The sequence below is a fragment of the Alosa pseudoharengus genome, unplaced genomic scaffold (assembly GCF_046254945.1).
Source record: "Alosa pseudoharengus isolate Yale_2024_CS ecotype anadromous, Long Island Sound unplaced genomic scaffold, YU_APseudo_1.1 YU_APseudo_1.1_scf_19, whole genome shotgun sequence".
NCBI classification, from domain to species: Eukaryota; Metazoa; Chordata; class Actinopteri; order Clupeiformes; family Clupeidae; genus Alosa; species Alosa pseudoharengus.
Window position 1 is genome coordinate 34554481 of NW_027468657.1, and position 18723 is coordinate 34573203.

Sequence of the window (18723 nt, forward strand, 5' to 3'; positions counted from 1 at the left end):
GATAAAATGCCATGTATTTTATGTAAATGATTATATGAAATTTGAGGATTTGTCAGTATTCAGAAGACAGAGGTTACATTAAAAGTTATGCAAATTTAGGAGATTAGATTAACCAGAGTCAAATTCCTTGATTGTTTACGCAAACCTGGCCAATAAAGCTGATTCTGATTTTGATTTATAATGGTAAACCATGATCATGCCACAGTTCTTTAGCTGGGCTTGATATGTCACACTCAGCACAATGTTTTTCAGACTTCTTCTTGACATTTTTTATTTAATTATTACACACTACATTACAGAAAGACACATCGCAAAGTTAATGATTGTTCCACTCTGACTCTACAACTGTATCACTAAATAAAAAAAGTTTACTTTTTTAAATATAAATACATAATAAAAATAGCAATTTGATCTTACAATAAGATTCACCTAAAAAGAAACAATTATAGACCAGTGATATGGAAGTTAGGCCTACTGATTGATCCCCATGGATAGGACAGTCACAATCACCTGATAAACCATATAAGAGCTTTAACTCTTTGAGAGTAATAAACTTTACACAAATCATAGCCCATACCCTTGTGCCATCTGTTAAGAAAACTATTCTATGATTTGAATCAACTGATCTGTTCACAAATTCTGGAGAGGAGGCTAACACATCTTCAGTGAAAGCTTGCAAATGACCATTGTCAGGGTGCCTGATATCAAATTGTAACACATGAAATAAACTTTGGTTGTGTACGTGTATGCAATTTATCATACAGAATATGTTTAACAGAATGGAATGCATTTGTGTATAGCTTACATTCATATGAGAGACCTCACCTCTGGGCCACTAACTTCCCATGTCAGACAATATTGCACATTAACAAGTACTTCAGATCACCATGTGAGCACGTCAAAACGCTTTCCTCTGGCTCATTATGTAATAAGATTGGTTGCAAAATACTTGAGAACTGCCTTGTGTAAACTATATAATTCCTTTGGGATAAAAAGCAACTTCTTAAAAGTGACTATCAGTATTAAGATGTGCTCTCCATTCAGAGTTCTTCCATTCAAAGTGGAGTTTCACATTTCAGTTTGATAAACATACAGTATCCCCACAATAGCCCACCCATATACAAATACACATACACATACAGTACACATACATCCACATCCACATACAGTACACATACACATACACAGCTGCTCATGCTTCACTGCTCATGTCCCCATCTCACCTTCACAATTCCCTATCCCTGCTCTTTCTCTCTCTCTCTCTCTCTCTCTCTCTCTCTCTCTCTCTCTCTCTCTCTCTCTCTCTCACACACACACACACACACACACACACACACACACACACACACACACACCTTCGTACACATAGACACACACTTAATTGCACTATGTACTGGAAGACTCCTCCAGATCCCCGATTGCTCTGTTTTACTCCACAGTGACGGATTTGGCCAGATTCCTGGGACAGTCCACCTAGTATGGGAGAGGGAAAATGACACGTGTCAAATTGAAGTGCTTAGAAATAATGCAGGAATGAAACGATTCATCTTGAAAATAGTAATAATGGTTGCAGTAGCAACATGTACTGTAGCATGGGTGACAAGTGACAGAGTGTCAAAGGTAACATAACATATGTGACACCAATGGCACCGAAGCTGGACACAAAGGTAAAGGTAAGTCACTCACATCAAATCCCCGGAGCACAGCCAGGTGGAAGGACATGAGCTGCAGGGGGATGACGCTGAGGATGCCCTGCAGGCAGTCCACCGTGTGGGGCAGCCCAATGGTCTGGTAGGCGTACTTTATGGTCTCTGGGTCATCCTCGGAGCAGATGAGGATCGGTCGTCCCTGGATGGAGAAGAGTGGCGATGAGAGGGAAGAAAGAAGAGCAACAAAATGTTTAGTTTGACACTCTCTCTTTTGAGACTGACAGGCAAGTATTCCTAGAACTTTGTGACTACTGGTGTACATGCTTTGTCTTGGAATAGGCAAGCTTGTGTGTGTGTGTGTGTGTGTGTGTGTGTGTGTGTGTGTGTGTGTGTGTTTCTGTGTTTGACTTACTTGTCTGGCAGTGACCTGTTGTAAGGCATTTTGGCACTTGGTGTAACAGGCATCCCTCATGATGACCATGATGACCGGCATGTCCTTGTCGATTAGAGCGAGTGGCCCATGCTTTAGCTCTCCAGCCAGGATGCCCTCTGAATGCATGTAGGTGATCTCCTTTATTTTCTGTTGGGTCAAGGAGTGAACCATACAAGCTGCTCAGTCATGTAAATACATGTTGGGGTTTGATAATGAGGGGTTTGCCTTCATGTCTTAATGATGTGAGGTGATTAATTAAGACTGAAATTTTATAAGGAAATGTTTCCCACACATCTGAATAGCCTTTTGTGATAGCAAATCTTATGACAGGACATAAAAGAGAATCAGTAATAATATTAGCAATCTTCACATAGATAGTTTTATGACTGTATTAAGTAAGTATACTGCTTTGCAGATATGATGCATTGCCGTCTGACGTCAAAGTGGGACAGATATGTTAAGTTGCGCAGTGTAAGAGTTGTAAACTGTTCTGGAGGTGAAAAGCTATGGCACACGTTTTGTATTTGCATTCCATGAGTTTGTGAAACAGGTTGACATCCCTACTAATATCATTCAAAACATATCTAATGGCAAAGCTAAAGAGTGCTGGTGCTACAAATGACTGGCCCAAAAAGAAGCTAGGCCTTTGAGGACCGCTGGACTCACCAGTGCCCCCTCTAGGCAGGTGGCGTAGTTGAAGCCTCGACCCATGACCAACAGGGATTTTTGCTGGTAGAGTTCCTGTGCAATGCCCTTGATCTTTTCATCCAGTTCCAGCACTTTCTTAATCATGTCTAGGGTCACAAGAGGGAACACAGAGAGAGGGAGCTAAGTACCAGAGTCAGATACAACATTGACATAAAGCTGATGATATTCATACTTCATACAATAACTGTTTAAGCAATGTTCCTGGACAATGTTCCTGAGTATTGTTGTTAGGGCACATTCCTTCTGATATTGGGCAGCAAATAAATTTAACAAGTAGGCAAACTGTCATGATCATCCAACCAGATCCCATGGAACCAGTTATGTGGTTGACAAGCAAGATTGCTCAGAAAGCTGCCCCATGTATCAGCAGCACCACAAGCAGACTGGGTATTTGGACTAGATGTGCTAGGGTTGTGGAGCAGGACATAGGCTCACCTGGGAGATCTTTGAGCCCAATGATGATTTCCTCTCTCCTCTTCTGCATTGAGATTCTGTCCTCGCTCATCATCAGACCAAACATAATGATGGCCACAAACTGACTGGTATATGCCTGAGAAAGTGTGATACACTATTGTCATTGTGCAGAGGACAAGTACAAAACCAACAAAATGCAGTTTGCGTCTAACCAGAAGTGCAAAAAAGCAGAAAAGTGCAATGTGATATACAAAGTATAGACAGGTGGTGCATGCAGGACAAGAAATATAGTGCAGTGTAGACAGTAGTATGCAGTTGGTTTACAGAAGGTGGTTTAGAGTAATATAAATTAGATATAAATATGTGTAGTGTATTAGCAGTTACTTTATAAGAGCAGAATAGATATGGCTATGTGATATGAACAATGTATGAACAACATGTACAGATTATGTGCAATGTAGTAACAGTAACATTAAAATAGTACAAATAATAATATAGATATATGCAGTGTATTAACAGTATATTATGACAAATAATGGCAAACTGACATCATATATGCTTTACAGTATACTTGTGCTCTGTACTCTAAACTGACATCATATATGCTTTACAGTAGTAGGTACTTGTGCTCTGTGCTCTAAACTGACATCATGCTTTACAGTAGTAGGTACTTGTGCTCTGTGCTCTAAACTGACATCATATATGCTTTACAGTAGTAGGTACTTGTGCTCTAAACTGACATCATATATGCTCTACAGCAGTGTTTCTTAACTGGTCTGGCTTTGGGACCCACAATTTCCCATGTTCATTTAGTCGCGACCCATATTTTTTTTTTAGCGTTCAAGCCAACAGATAAGGTGAACTACATGGTAAGACACGCAAAGTGCCTGTAGGCCTACTTTTTTAGAACATGCTGATGTTTGGCATTACATTTGTGAAGTCTTCAGGATATTAAGATAGTACTAGTAGCACTTAAAATGGGTGATTATTTATTTTATTTTTTACCCACAAGCTCCAAGACCACCCAGAATGGTTCCGCGACCCACTTTTGGGTCCCGACCCACCATTTAAGAAACACTGCTCTACAGTAGTAGGTACTTGTGCTCTGTGCTCTAAACTGACATCATATATGCTTTACAGTAGTAGGTACTTGTGCTCTGTGCTCTAAACTGACATCATATGTGCTTTACAGTAGTAGGTACTTGTGCTCTGTGCACTCAGTAGTTCTCTGTGTCGGTGTCTGTCTCTACCTTTGTGCTGGCCACGCCAATCTCTGGCCCAGCATTGATGTGCACACCACAGTCTGTCTCTCGTGAGATGGAACTGCCCACTGTGTTGGTAATGCCCACGGTTAAAGCCCCCCTGTCCTTACAGTACCGAAGTGCCATGAGTGTGTCAGCCGTCTCACCTACACACACAAACACACACACACACACATGTTCACAAAAACACATTTTCACATTTCACAACACCTGTAAATAAACACACACACACACACAAAATAGCTTTGCTCAATATGACTAGGCCTCATTAAATACCCGATTGGCTGATGAAGAAGCAAACATCATCCCTGAAGACAGGTGTGTATCGGTCCAGGAAGTCGCTGGCTAGCTCCACCATAACTGGAAGTTCTGTCAGCTCCTCCAGGATCTGCCTGGTCTAAAAACAATAGCAATCCCATTTATAACATATGCCTCCACAAGTTAACATACATCAACTTGTGTCTACTGTATATCTCAAGACAAATACGCTCTCTTCATATGTGTAAAATATGTAAATGCATAGATTCTGATGTCCAAGGAGGGAGAGCAGGGATGGGGTTGTGGGTGTTTCAATTAAGACTCAAAGCCTATGTTTGTTAAAATAATATATTGTCATACTCATTAACTTTTATATTTATATCCAGGTGCCACTGTGTAGTCTGTGTAGTTTAAACAAATATATATTTCCTATGGCCTTGTCACTGCCAATTTCCCCACCACCCTCAACTGTATAAAGTGTCCCATTTGTATTTATGTTCCATTCTTGTTGTGATGTTAGTCAAATTCATACCGCCACAGCTGCATGAAAGCTAGTGCCACAGCCGATCATGATGAGTCTCCTGCAGCGCTTGATCTCTTTCAGGTGATCTTTCAGGCCTCCCAAAATCACTACAGGTTCAGAAATGAGATGCCTTATTCATTTTGACATACAATTCACTTGATTATTTCATTGCTTCATTCCTTTAAAAAATACAAATCTGGTGAAAATAATAATCTACAACATACCTAACAACCTATGCACAAATACTCATTAATACAGTTGGATTGAACTGAATGAATACTGTAGTATACAACTAGTATACAAGCCAAAATGTTTCAATGTTTTACCACAGTAACATTTAAATGATTAACTGAATAAAATTGCACCCAGATTGAACGCCCTAAGGAGAAAAACGACTGTTGCCAAGAGCCTTTTGTGTGTCCACCTCCCTTTGTACATATTAACACTGTACATAATAAACTACAGGGAGGAGTATAGCAAATAATATTCATCAGAGTAAAGTGCATTTGTCAGAGTTTGTGTGCGCTTTAATAATTTCACAAATTATGTCTAACAACAGATAAGGAACTAATATTTTACAGTAAATAAAATGCTTGTTCTGATCTGTCCTTCACAGGTCATGTACACAAAGGGAAAAAGCTGACTACATTTCAATGAATCATTCCTTTCTTAGCATTTAAACGCTGATCACATGCGTGTTGAAACAGCATCCTGGATTGTTTGTGGAACAGGATGTAATTCCAATGCAAACCCCAGAGGAGAGCAATTGTACCTTTGCTGCCATCAAAGGAGATCCGGCCCCTCATTGTGTTCACCACAGACTCTGGCTGCTCAAAGATCTCCTTCTGCATGAAAGCTTCAAAATTACCTGTGAAGGAACACAAGAAGGTTCATTCCCATTTTAACTAGGTCAATGAACCAAGAACAGTAGTTTGTTCCTGGTTGCTCTTTGAACGAGCACCATTCTACTCTTGGGGAAATTCCCTAGCTACTTATACAGTCAACATATCTCTGTGTTGTATTGGAAATTGATGGAATATTAAACATCTTAATAACATCTGAATGAATTTCATTCAATATCATCGTTCAGGCAGTAGTATGATGTAATTCTGCACATGTACTATCTTAAAATGTTATTAAAATGAAAACAAAAAATGTCTATGCTAAGTAAATAAAATAGTGGAGCTTATGGAGTTAAGGTAATATGGCCAATGGAAATTTGTTGCCATGGTAATCATTAGTTGTCATCAAGATTGGGGATCTGACCTTTCATGATCTGCTGCAGTTCCATCTGCAGGGTCTGGATGGCCCGCGAGGGGGAATCTCCTGTTTGCCGGCTCATACGGTGCAGAGACAGGTTCCCCTTGATCACAGCTGCGATGTCGTCATCCTCCAAGTAGATCACTTTGTTGGTGTGCTCAATGATGGCACTGAGGAAAGTGATACAACCCAGGTCAGCTTATTTATGTCAGAGTAAGTGAGGAATTGACGTGTGTCTCTTGAGAAAAAACCCTCATCTTGTCTCAGCCCAAGTCCAATTTAAGTTTGACTCTGTGTCAGGAGAACCAGGTCAGATCTCAATAAGAGGTGATTTATTTCTTGTGAGACAAAGAAAAGATTTGATTAAGTCTAGACATTTTTCCTCTGGATAGTGGAGCCTACAGTGCATCACCATTTGGCAAAATAATAATAATGGCTCCAAGGCTGGGCTGTGACATCAGAAGTTCCTAGAAATTGTCTTCCTATGTGGCATCTAGATTTTCAGGTCTGTTTTCAGGTCTGTGCAGCCACATTCCTGTGCAGCCACATTCCTCTGTTTAAGCGATCTAAACAGGGGTGTGGGTGTGTTTTGGGCGTAACATCCATTTAAGTGAGAGTGACATCTGCCATTCCCTTTAGAAGCACCCTATGCAGTTTCAGGTATTTTTGGCAACTCTAGAGGTCCCTCTAGAGTCCCGATATATTTACATTTGACTTTTCCATTGTAAATAGCCTACTTCTCATGGCTTGTTCCCCCTGTACACAATAAAAATGCTTTTGTTGTGGAGGCCAAGGACTAGCAACAGGCAATCTCCATAGAGCTATACTGTATCTACTGACAAGGTAATGTTTCACGATTGTTACGAGATGTATCCATGTCGGCAGTGCACCAGGTGCAAGTGATAACTGTAATGTGGATTTGTTTTGTTCAGTGAATGATTCTAAAATGAATAGTAGAGGGAGTTGTGGGGCCCGGTGTTTGGATTTGGACCTGGTTAAAACAGCAACTCCATTTGCTCTGGATACTCTATAGACAAAAAAGAGAAAAAGTTCTCTCCATAAGTAGTTCATGGCTACCACACAATTAATGCCCTATACTTTTCGTGTGCATACTTTTTGAATGTTTTCTAACTTTGAGAGTTCAAAGTTTTCATTTGATTTTTTCAGTCTGTGTTTTACTTACTGTGTGGATTGTGAGCTATTTTCATTTTGCTTATGTGTTTTGCAAACTTGCATACTAAGTAGGGTCTTGTTACGTAGCTGCTGCTATGCCTTTTTTTCACAGATGAGTAAAATACCTCAATTGAACTCCAATTGAACTCACCTGGCATCTGAGGCAAAGTAGTATTCGACAGCCTTCCCACCCACAACTTCCTGCTGTTCCACTACAGAGTCTGTCTTGTTCCGACTATTCCTCTCCTGAACTCCTTCTTGAATACGTGCTAAAGGGAACAACACATGAGGTTACCTTTCCAATCTCTCAGATATATCCCAGGGAGACTGAAATAGACAAGTATTATGAACAGGTGGTGAAAAATGTGTATTTGAAGTATTTTATACAGTCATACTCAACTTTTCCCAGCTTTGTAAATACTTCAAATAAACATTATTGATTGGTTGGATACACAGCTCAAAGCAAAAGGAGGGATCTAAAACCAATGAACCAAATGAACCAAAGCACCCAAACCTACCAGATATGACAGGACAAAACAGAGGGGAATTAAGCTGAGGAAGATACGGTCTGTTTTTTCATGGGATAATAACATCACTCATCTCCATAGGTAGATATTGTACATCACAGTTTGTACTAGCCTATCTGTGAGAATTGTAACCACTGGCAGCCAAACAGTGGTATGAGATGGGTTTAAAACCAAAGATTAGTATCTAACAAAAATTAGCACACTAACGAGGGGCATTCCCAGAACATACTTTAAGTGACCTTTGTTGGACAATTGTCAATGTTAACACAGAATATTTGCCTATTTTCTTCCTCCTGATCCATTCCCCTCTTTCCGTCTTCAGAACTGTCTTCCTGGTTTCAAGCCTTGGACTTTCAACCCGTTTAATACTTGATAATTATGAGAGGAGTGAGCATAATCTTGTGTAAACAGATAACAGAAAATCAACCCCAAACAGATAACAGATAACCCCCCCACCCCCCCAACACACACACACACACACACACACACAAACTAATTTCTAAGGGGATGAGTAGCATGGATTGGATTGGTGTCATTGAAAAAATTATACACTACACACACACAAACACAACAACCACATCCTGCCCCTTCATGGATTTCTTTATACTGTAAATTAGTAAATGTGCCTTAGAGAGGTAAGAAGCAGATTTCACAACTCATTTATATCAGTGATTTTTCATACATAAAGAGCTTTTTGCTATTAGAGAGAGGATATTTATGTCAAAGATAAGATGAAAGCAATAAGCAAAATCACCCAGCACCATATGCAAATTATTAGGACTAAAAAGTGAAGTTTGAACCCGAAGAAGAACCCTAGACTCCCCATGCGTATCTAAGCCCCAGCAGAGCCCCAGTGCTGTTGGTGTGCTGCTGAACCCCACCTATGGGCTCCAGCTCACTCAGAGTCCCAGGGGCCCTAGAGGCCTTGGGCCCATCATGCAGGACAGAGAAGTACGGAGCTATGAATAAAACAAATATGACATCATCAGGACTGAAGTGAATGCAGTCTATTTAAAGCTCCAAAATAATCAGGACAAACTGGTTTGGTTACTGGAAGTCCACAAACATGCAGTTAGTTTTAGAATTTCCATATTAAATGTAAACAAATTTAAACATCATAAACAACAAGCAGCCCTCATTCACAAGATTGGAGGCTCAAAACAGAAAGGCTCTCCCAAAAATGCATTGATGCAGTTTTGGCCACTAGACTAGGGTTGGTGCTCACCACTGTTGTACTGAATGGGGATGTGCTCAGAGGGCAGCTCAAACTGGCTCCGTACACCAATCAGCAGTGGGCTTCCCCTCCTAGGACACACAGGAGTGAAAAAACAGAGATGACCACAAGATATCACTGCCGATGAACGCTGACAACAGCAAAATGTTGACCTTTTCAGGTGCTTATTTGAATATTTACATGAAAATGACTATACACAGTAATATGGCATTAGACCGTTTTTCCTTGAGTAGGACAATGTGTATGTGTGTGTGTGTGTGTGTGTGTGTGTGTGTGTGTGTGTGTGCGCGCGTGCGTGCCTGCGTGCATGCGTGCGTGTGTGTGTGTGGTGGTGATGTAACAGAGAAGTGCCCTCTTTAATAACAAAAAGACAGAGAAGAGCAAAACAAAGAGGAAGAGGAAAAGCAAGAGGGAGCTGTGACTAAAGCAGCCCTGCTGTCAGCTTAGAGCTCAACTAAAGCTAATGGGGAGGAAAGGCCTGGATCCTAATTACAACCAGCCATGCCTGTGACTGACCAAGAGAGCAAGGGAGAGTGTGTGTGTGTGTGTGTGTGTGTGTGTGTGTGTGTGTGTGTGTGTGTGTGAACAAGGAAGACAGCTGAACACTGTAAAAAAACATGTCACAGGTTTGGTGTGTGGCAGGATCTTCTTCCTGCACCAACTAACACGTGGTGGCCACCTATCTTTATTTTTCATTAACTGACAGTCACTGAGAAGTCCAATAACCTCTGCACTTAAAGAGGTTTTCTTACACAAGCATTACAGCACTGTAACTGGAAACCTGAGTGGCTGGTGAATGAGTCAGAGCTACAGGCTGTGGTTCAGCTGACTTCAGGCCTCCTTCACACTCCGCACTGGAGGAAGGGTCTGGCGGGGCTCCTCCACCTCACAGGGAGCACAGGCTAGAGAGGACGCCTAACTATCCAAGACACGAGTGTGTGTGTGTGTGTGTGTGTGTGTGTGTGTGTGTGTGTGTGTGTGTGTGTGTGTGTTTATGTATGCATGGAATCTGGAGACTGGAACTGACCTGGTGGCCACAGCCTCCCCTGGAAAGTGGCTGCTTTTGAAGACAAGAGCAAAGGCGCCTTCCTAAAATCACAGCAAAAAAAAAGGCTTTGTCAGTATGGACGAGATAGAACACGAACCAACCAGTACCCAGCAACATCACAGACAGAGACAATCACTTCTTCTGAAGCAGTGAAGGAGAAAAATCAGGAGAACATTCTTCTCCTGTTACTGACCCAGCAATTTAAAATGTCAGGCAGGTAGAAGCAGTGAGAGTGTTAGTGACCATGTCCTTAAAAACTTAACTGAGGTTTCACTGATGGCTACATTTGAGCTAGAGTAACACCAATCCCCCTCCCCCCTCCCTCAAAACACACACACACACACACACTGTGGGCTGAGATCAGGGAGGGGGAGCAGAGGGAAAAAGACAGCTATTGTGCAAGCCTCGCTCACTGGTCCCTGCTCACAAACTGCACACTCTCTGAAGGAGGGCACGGTTGCACAGAGGCGCTTCACAACTCAGGCCTTTCTCAGGAGCTCAGGTGAGGCCAGAGGCTCTGGGCGGCCTCTCTAGGCCCTTCTGCCGTCCGTGTGGATGACCGGAGGAGTTTTATGGTTGTGCTCAGCAGCCTCACAGATGTTATCAACACAAACATGGCAACACTTTCAACCTAGCCCAATCCCAGTGCATGTTTGAAACGAAAGAGAGAGAGAGACAGAGAGAGAGAGAGAGAGAGAGAGAGAGAGAGAGAGAGAGAGGGAGAGGGAGAGGGAGAGAGAGAGACAGAGAGAGAGAGAGAGAGAGAGAGGCAAAACTGTGTTTTTCTCCAACCAAATGGAAAACTGATGTCATGATGGGCTGAGGCTCTAGCTGAGTTGCAAAGCTGTGATGTCATAGGGTCCAAGGGTGCAAAAGACGGTCACTAAGTGGGTTACACCATCTTCTAACATACTAATTATGGGCCTGTGGTAAGTTAACAAATCATACCAACAAAGACACACACACAATGACATTTGTCATTCTCATCCTCATCCTCATCTTTGCACCCCACACCATGCAAAACCAAAACACCATTCTGTACTAACTTGATGGCATGCAAACTGGTTTTATATTATTCTTAAAGCGACATGCCTATGGCATACTATAATATGTATGTCTTCACAGTATGATACATCATGGTTTATTTGGTATGATAGTATTTCATAGTGTGACTGATTTGACAAATTGCATTAGGACTGAACACAGTTAGAGGTGCTATTTGATAGACCCCTCCACTGCTCCCTCCTACCTCAGGCTTTCCAGAGGGGAGATCTTACTTTAACTGACTCCTGTAACCCTCCCTGTCTTGTAATGGGACACCTTCCCACCTAGCTGGCAAACAAAAATCAGGACACCCATTCCAACAAGGAGAATCGACTCCTATGGTGAGATGGTATCACTAATGTGATGTAAAAATGAATAATAGATAGGATAGGATGGTATATAAAAACGATCACACTAATGTCACCATTCAGATACAACACACACACACTCGAGATACAGTATAAGTAGCTGTCATCTGAGACTGGTTTTAGAAAACATTTGCACATGCAGGGCTGATCCTGCCACATTTGGTGCCTTTAGCAAGTTTTTGCACACACACACACACACACACACACACACTCACCAACTGTTGAATAACTCGTTCGACCAGAGTTGAAAAGGACAAATGTTCCTTCTCCCTGTTGTCATAGACATATTTAATCAGTTTGGGGATGACCTCCGTGTCTGTCTCCGATTCAAACTTATAACCTTTGGAGTTCTGAGGGTTGGGAGAAGAAAGAAAGAACATGAGATACCTCCATGTAGCCTGCAGCGGCAGGACGATACACATGACACGCATGCCCTTTCTGTACGCAGGATTTAGGCCTTTTCATTGTTAACACTTGCTCTGTCAGTTGCACAACAAGTTATACCAGCCATGGTCTTACAAAGAAATATCTCTTGAAAATCTTGTAAGTGAAAGTTTCTTGTTTTGTGGAAATACTACTTAAATGTGCTCTAAGTGATAACGTGCAATTGAAACTCTCCTAAATGCGCATCTCTTCTGTGATTTGCTGGAACAGTTTGTTATGTTTTTATGGGCTAGGTTTGCCCAGGTTGTTTTTGTTGTCGTTTTTGGAGCCTGGGCTGTCCACAGAGATCGTGTTTTTTTTACAGCATATTCAGGACACAGACAGCAGGCGGTTAGTTTGATGTTTGCAGTAAATTACATAAAATGTTTTAGCCTAAAAAACGTGTGGCATCGCTTAGAGCACCTTTAAAATAAGCATAATTATCTGGCAAGATTTGCCAATAGAATTTCACTTAGTATGAGGCAAACAAAACTTAAATTGGCAAACTTGTCTTGTAATAAGCAAATATTGGAAAAATAAGTACTGAATTTTTTCAGTATAAATATCAGGGAAAAAACTGTGGGGTGTGCATACATTGTCACACAAAGATTAGTGGGTGTGTGCAACTGGCCTGCACAGTCCATATATATTGCCCTTACCAGGTACTTCTTCAATTCTTTGTAGTTGGTGATGATTCCATTGTGGATGACTACAAACTCTGATGGAAAAATACTTAGTCAGTCATCTCTATCATACGTGCCAAATAATCCTTTATAGTACCATGCCATTTTCTATCGTTAGATAATAAAACATTATTACATTGCCTACTTCCTTTAGTATTAATCATTATATTTCCTACAGCATAAGCCACTGGCAATTCCTTTTTCATACTTGGCCTACTTTCAACTCAAAACAAAGCATAACTTGAGTTCTTGCTCTGGTTCATGCACACATCCCATTCTCAGCACTTTACTTAAGTAAATTATTGTAAAAACAAATCCATGGATGCTACTAGGAAAGAAAAGGCTACTAAATTCTTTTAAATACAAGCATACATAACAATAAAACATACACGTTTCACAGAGGCATTAACTTGTTAAGTGTTCATAAGTATGTGAATAATTAAATGTTACCATTATTTTTGTCAGATCGGTGAGGATGGCTGTTAATGGGACTGGGTTCTCCATGCGTTGCCCAGCGAGTGTGAGCGATACCAAAGTGGGTCTCTAACTCCTCCTGAAGGTCCATGGAGTCTCCATCTGGTTAATAGTAGTAACATTTATGCATTATGCAGTTTTGACCACTTTACAGTCCTGCTATATCATACTACCATTCTATGGTCAGAGGAAAGAGAGATAACACGCTTGTTGTTGCCACAAACTGCTTGCTGCCCTGACAAAACAATACATCTTAAAGTTCCTTCAAAATAAAGCAAATTACTGTTTGTTGCATAGCAAGTCTCTAAGCTGTTAGCAACTTAGATTATTAGTTCTAAACAAAATGATTTAAGATACGATATTTTACAGTATACTATAAGTACCAACTTGTAGGAGTTATAATGCTAGGCCATGCTAAGCCCATACAATTAATGCACTGATACTGAAATGAATGAACAGGGTAACTATGCACACATAACAGGCTTACAATATTATAAATACAATACAAATTCATACAATATGACTCTTCGTCCTAGCTGACAACCAATGAGGATGTCAGTGAATTAATTGAACAATTGATGAAGTCTGAACAAGAAAGTTCTGTTCTGTGCAAACACCCATGCCGAGGGACTAGAAATGGGGAATGTAAAGATGTACTTATTGAAGGACTTCAATGACTTGATCTCTGAGCCAAGTATTCCCAAATGTAAAAAGATAGCAAATCAAATACATGGATAAATGCATGCAATATCAGTTTGTGAACAATGTGACCATAAGCAATGCTATTGGCCTTACTGTAGAGCGCCTCATCCAGAGCCTTAACCTTGCCCTTCTTCTTGATGAGGCAGATGTTACTGTTTGCATCCTTGTTCGTGGTCTTGCCTGGACTATCCACTGCAATGCCTACAAGCCAGCATTGATACAGTTGTGAAACACACAGAAGGGAATACCCATGTCTATAGAGAGCAATGACTTCTGATTGGGCAACAATGCTGCACAGTTAAACAAATGAAATACTTCCAAAGCAAACATAAACAAGGTAGGAAGACAGCCGGAGAATATTGAGAAAAATGTCTTAATGTATGGTATTAAGAAGGTGTTATTATATAACATATAAAGCACATATGCAATGTTTCAGGCATATCTCCTATGGCTTTGAATCATATACACACAGCAAGGTTAATATGTTACATGGGGTTTAAACACACAGCTGTTTGGCTTGACATCTGTCATACCTGCTTGACTTGCTCCTAACAGGAAAATTGTAAATGACCTGAGAAGGCCGTTTTAAACGTAGGCATCACACTTGATTTTTTTGGAGCTCAAATAAGTCACACAGAGAAGATGCTTTGCATTCTTTAGTAGTTACTTTGCATTCTTTCGTAGAATTAGGCTAGGAAATGTACTGTAGTATTTCCTGTATTCCATGGCTCCCAGCACTGTCTCTTCCCAGCAGTTACGTGATACATAGCTGTCTATACCCAGCCCTTTCTGCTTCTGCTCTTATATACCTCAACTCCCACTATGGTCTACATTTGAAGCTGTACTTTGTTTTACTGAGTTTACTTTAGAATGGATTCAAAGAACCAGGCATGGTATATGAAATGGGTACTTACAAAAAAAGAGAAGTATTTGCCTATAGATATCTTGACCTGCCATCTGCACATATTTTCAACTTTCCAACTTTCATTTCATCTTAAGGGGTGGTTTAGGCTATTCATTCTTTGTACAGACATAAGATGTCTTTACTATTCTGTCGACAGTGAAAACACTGCCAAAGGCATTGCAATATGTGTCTAGGAATTACAGGAATACTAGAGGTACTAAACTGTCACTGTCAGCTGTGAATGAAAGCATGAAGCTGTCCACTCTTTATTAGAAAGAGTACAGTTTTATTTGAATTCACAGGACAACAACGTTGGACAACAAGGGAACTGCATTTCCTGATAGATGGTAGGAATATGGTAGGAACCCCCCAAAAACAACACTATATTTGGCCTGAATTTGAATGCACTCAACTGTCTGAAGTTTTGACAAGGCCGAAGCTACATTTCATTTCACATTATCTGCAGACAAATCTCTTGTGTGATGGTTAGTTAGATCAAGTGAAGTCTCACCAGCGGAATCATATCCTCTGTATTCCAGCCTCTGGAGCCCTTTCACCAAGGTGTCAAAGACCTCCTTCCTTGTGCGGGGCACTTGATAATTCAGGTAGGCAAATATTCCTGTGGGAGATATAGAAACAATTATTACACATCATTACACTTTGGTGGTTTGTTTAAAACAATTCTATATATCTCAACTGTCATCAAGAAATAGCCTACTGAAGCTGTTAAGATTTGGTTATGTCAGGTTTAAGCCGACACTGTCAACACTGCCTATGTCCTGTTGGAAGCCAACACATTTTCATTTTGAATTTTGAATTAAATATCCTCTCATCCTGAGCAGTCTAGGTGTGTTAGCCTTCGATAACATTGTCTGACATAATGGACTGAAAGCGACACACGCTGACAGACATAGCATACAGTAGGCTAGAGAGAGAGAGAGAGAGAGAGAGAGAGAAAGAATATGACTACATCGAGACACAGAACTCTTGTCATGTAACGTGGCGTCTGGATAAGCCTAGCTTACGTTTTTCTATTCAAATTTGAACCACATTTGGTAGACAGTATCAATCCCGGACAGAAGCGTATTAGCTCTATAAGTAGGCTATTTGTATTTCAACTTAAAGCACGTTGAGAAGTTTGCAAACTCAACGCAAGGACTTAAGAAAGAAAAACTTAGAAACACTAAATCCTACGTGAGATAGCATATCTTTTGTAAATGGGTGAAAGGAGCAAGCAGCCTTCACAAACAAGCAGGCTTTACAAGAGCTGCCGTAACACCTGAGAGGATGGAGGAGTGACACGTAGCGCCCAGTGAGTGTAGCCTGTATTTCTGGTATCTGCAGCGCTGGGCATTCCAGTAGGAATAGCCCATGTCCTCATTTGACAGAAAAGTATTAGAAACGTATCAATACAGCGACATTAAAAACCACTGACAAAATTTTGTTTCTTTACAAGACTTGACGTCTGAGTTATTACCAAATCTTAGATAAGTCTTAGTCTTGATGTCTGGATATAAGTTTGTATCTTACCGCACATTATGTTGTCCTTCTCTTAAACTGTATAAAAGTTCGTGGTCCTGTACACTCTGTAATGCCTTTGATGCGCAGTTCTTCCTTAGTGTCCACAGTGAGATCTTGGTATGCTGAGTGACAGCATTTGTGCAGAGCGGTTTCTTTAGCACCACAACTCCACCCCTTTAGCATAATTAAAACACCTTCCGAGAATGACTGCTATTCACCTGGTTTAGTTATCGTCATAGTTACAAGGAACTTTTTCATTTCCATTTTCCATAGCCTGCATAAATTTAAATTTTAAATGCTGAATTTGCGCGTGCCGGTGTCATTTCTTTTACATGTCTTACAACCTAAATAATGCATACTAGTGGAAATGTCAGAACTTAACCTGTTTATAGGCCTCTTAGAAATGGTTGTTACGCACTCTTGCATGTTGCGCATTTAATCGCGGATCCATGCGGGCAAAACATGGGACTCAAATGTAGTGACGGCACCTTGGGAAAAACGTGTAATGCACTGGCGGTTATAGCCTACAGTTAATGTGAATCGCGGACATTAACCACAGAAAGGAATTTGCACCTCCATTCACCAAATAAAAGCTGTAGTAGTGTTTCTATGCTGGCACAAAACATAGTTTCTGTGAGAAAGCAGGCTATAAAGCATGGGATAACGTGAGGCGAGTCAGACAGAAGAGGGGCCTGTCTTAGTAGCCATTTCCTGAATCCTGTCCCTCATCTTATTAGGCTAGGTCCAAACCTATGAGTCTAAGCCTTCCTCAGGTGTCTGTAATTTTAGTCAAAGAGCCATTGCATTCTGTGTAATATAGAGGTTAACAAAGATACTCTAGTTTGTAATTTATGTTAAAATATACATTTTGGAGATAAATGGAGTCATACCACAGGTCTATGGATGGATTACTGAATGGGCCTATTGGGCCCAAGAGCTCAGGGGGCCCTGAAGCCCAAGCCTCTGCATGAAGTTGCTTCTTCTTCACCCTTCTCTTCTCTTTCAACAAAACTCACCAGAAGTCATTGTTTAAGGTTTAAAAAAAAAAAAAAAAAAAAAAAGTATTTTGTATCTGTGCCCAGGGATTCATATTTCATCTATGCCTATGTCAGTCAAAAGTTTGGAATACCCTAATTGACTGACTTAACTAATGACTTTTTGTGATTTTTAATAATATTTTTGCATGACAGGAAATGTATTGAAATTCTGTTTGGGGGTCCCCCAGACCCCACCACAGATTTGGTAGGCCTACCCCCAATGTTGACATGACTACGGCCTTGATACCTATAGGTTATAGACCTATGTCTCCTCTGAAATGTAGCTGATATGTTATTCTATTGCTGTAAGTCGCTTTGGATAAAAGTGTTTGTTAAATGAATAAATGTAAATGTACAGTTTACTATCTGAGCGATCATTTTTATTTGTTATCTCCATCATGCTTCATACTGAGAGTAGCCTATGCTCAGTCATATCAAATGTGTGTGACCATACTACCACCCTTGTATTAAGGTCATCTGAGATGAATATTAGATTAGATTCAACTTTATTGTCAAATCTAATCTAATTTAATATTCATATATCAGACAAAGAGTATTCACTTGAATATAAAATGAAAGCAAGCAATATCATTGAAGGCAGATGTGGATAGCCCTGTAGGACCGCCCAGGAAAAAAACGAATTGACCATGTATGGTAAGTGAAGAAGTGAACAGGTAAGTTTAGCAGAGATCATACACATTGGTAATTGAAAGTTAGTTAATGAGCAGATAAAACAGCACTAGATCAATTAGCAAAAAGCATAAGAACAGTTTGGTTTTGAGTGTAGAATTTGGCTACATTTGGAGCACCTGTCATGTCATCAGGAAGATGGATGGCACCAGAGCTGCACAGCATGGCATCTAAAACCTGCTCCACCCATTACGTGATCTAAAGATCGAACAGGTGTGTAATGCTGAAACATATCTGTGAAGAATTTTGGTCATGTCCCATTTGATGTCACGTCCCACTGTGAAAAAATATCATGGATTGGCATTAAATTAATATTCAGATATCCAATGTTTAGATTCCATTTAAAATATCAATTGTCAGGCTATGAGGATAAGATATAAGGATATAC

At 40.5% G+C, this 18723-nt stretch overlaps 1 protein-coding gene across 2 annotated transcripts; it reads right to left on the reverse strand.

Annotated features, from left to right (window-relative positions):
* Positions 1–254: 254 nt before the first annotated feature.
* LOC143132800 (glutamine--fructose-6-phosphate aminotransferase [isomerizing] 2-like) lies at positions 255–16750 on the reverse strand. 2 transcript variants are annotated; one of them, XM_076292593.1, is made up of 20 exons: positions 16618–16750; positions 15599–15706; positions 14277–14384; positions 13458–13583; positions 12984–13042; positions 12117–12251; positions 10469–10530; positions 9433–9512; positions 9089–9166; positions 7832–7949; positions 6514–6677; positions 6020–6115; positions 5257–5354; positions 4743–4863; positions 4455–4612; positions 3226–3340; positions 2749–2876; positions 2062–2229; positions 1687–1848; positions 255–1473 (listed from the first exon to the last, which is right to left on the reverse strand). In XM_076292593.1, exons 1-20 carry the CDS (start codon positions 16622–16624, stop codon positions 1429–1431), a joined length of 2136 nt encoding a protein of 711 aa, XP_076148708.1. In that variant the 5' UTR covers positions 16625–16750; the 3' UTR covers positions 255–1428. The 2 variants fall into 2 exon arrangements, with proteins under 2 accessions (XP_076148708.1, XP_076148709.1); XM_076292594.1 differs by lacking the exon at positions 9089–9166.
* Between the last annotated feature and the right edge of the window lie 1973 nt (positions 16751–18723).

Coding starts and splice junctions, on each gene's coding strand:
- LOC143132800 (XM_076292593.1), bottom strand. Junction 6,678..7,831: donor TACTTTGCCTCAGATGCCAG/GTGAGTTCAATT, acceptor CACTTTCCTCAG/TGCCATCATTGAGCACACCA. Junction 2,877..3,225: donor TGGGCTCAAAGATCTCCCAG/GTGAGCCTATGT, acceptor TTGTGACCCTAG/ACATGATTAAGAAAGTGCTG.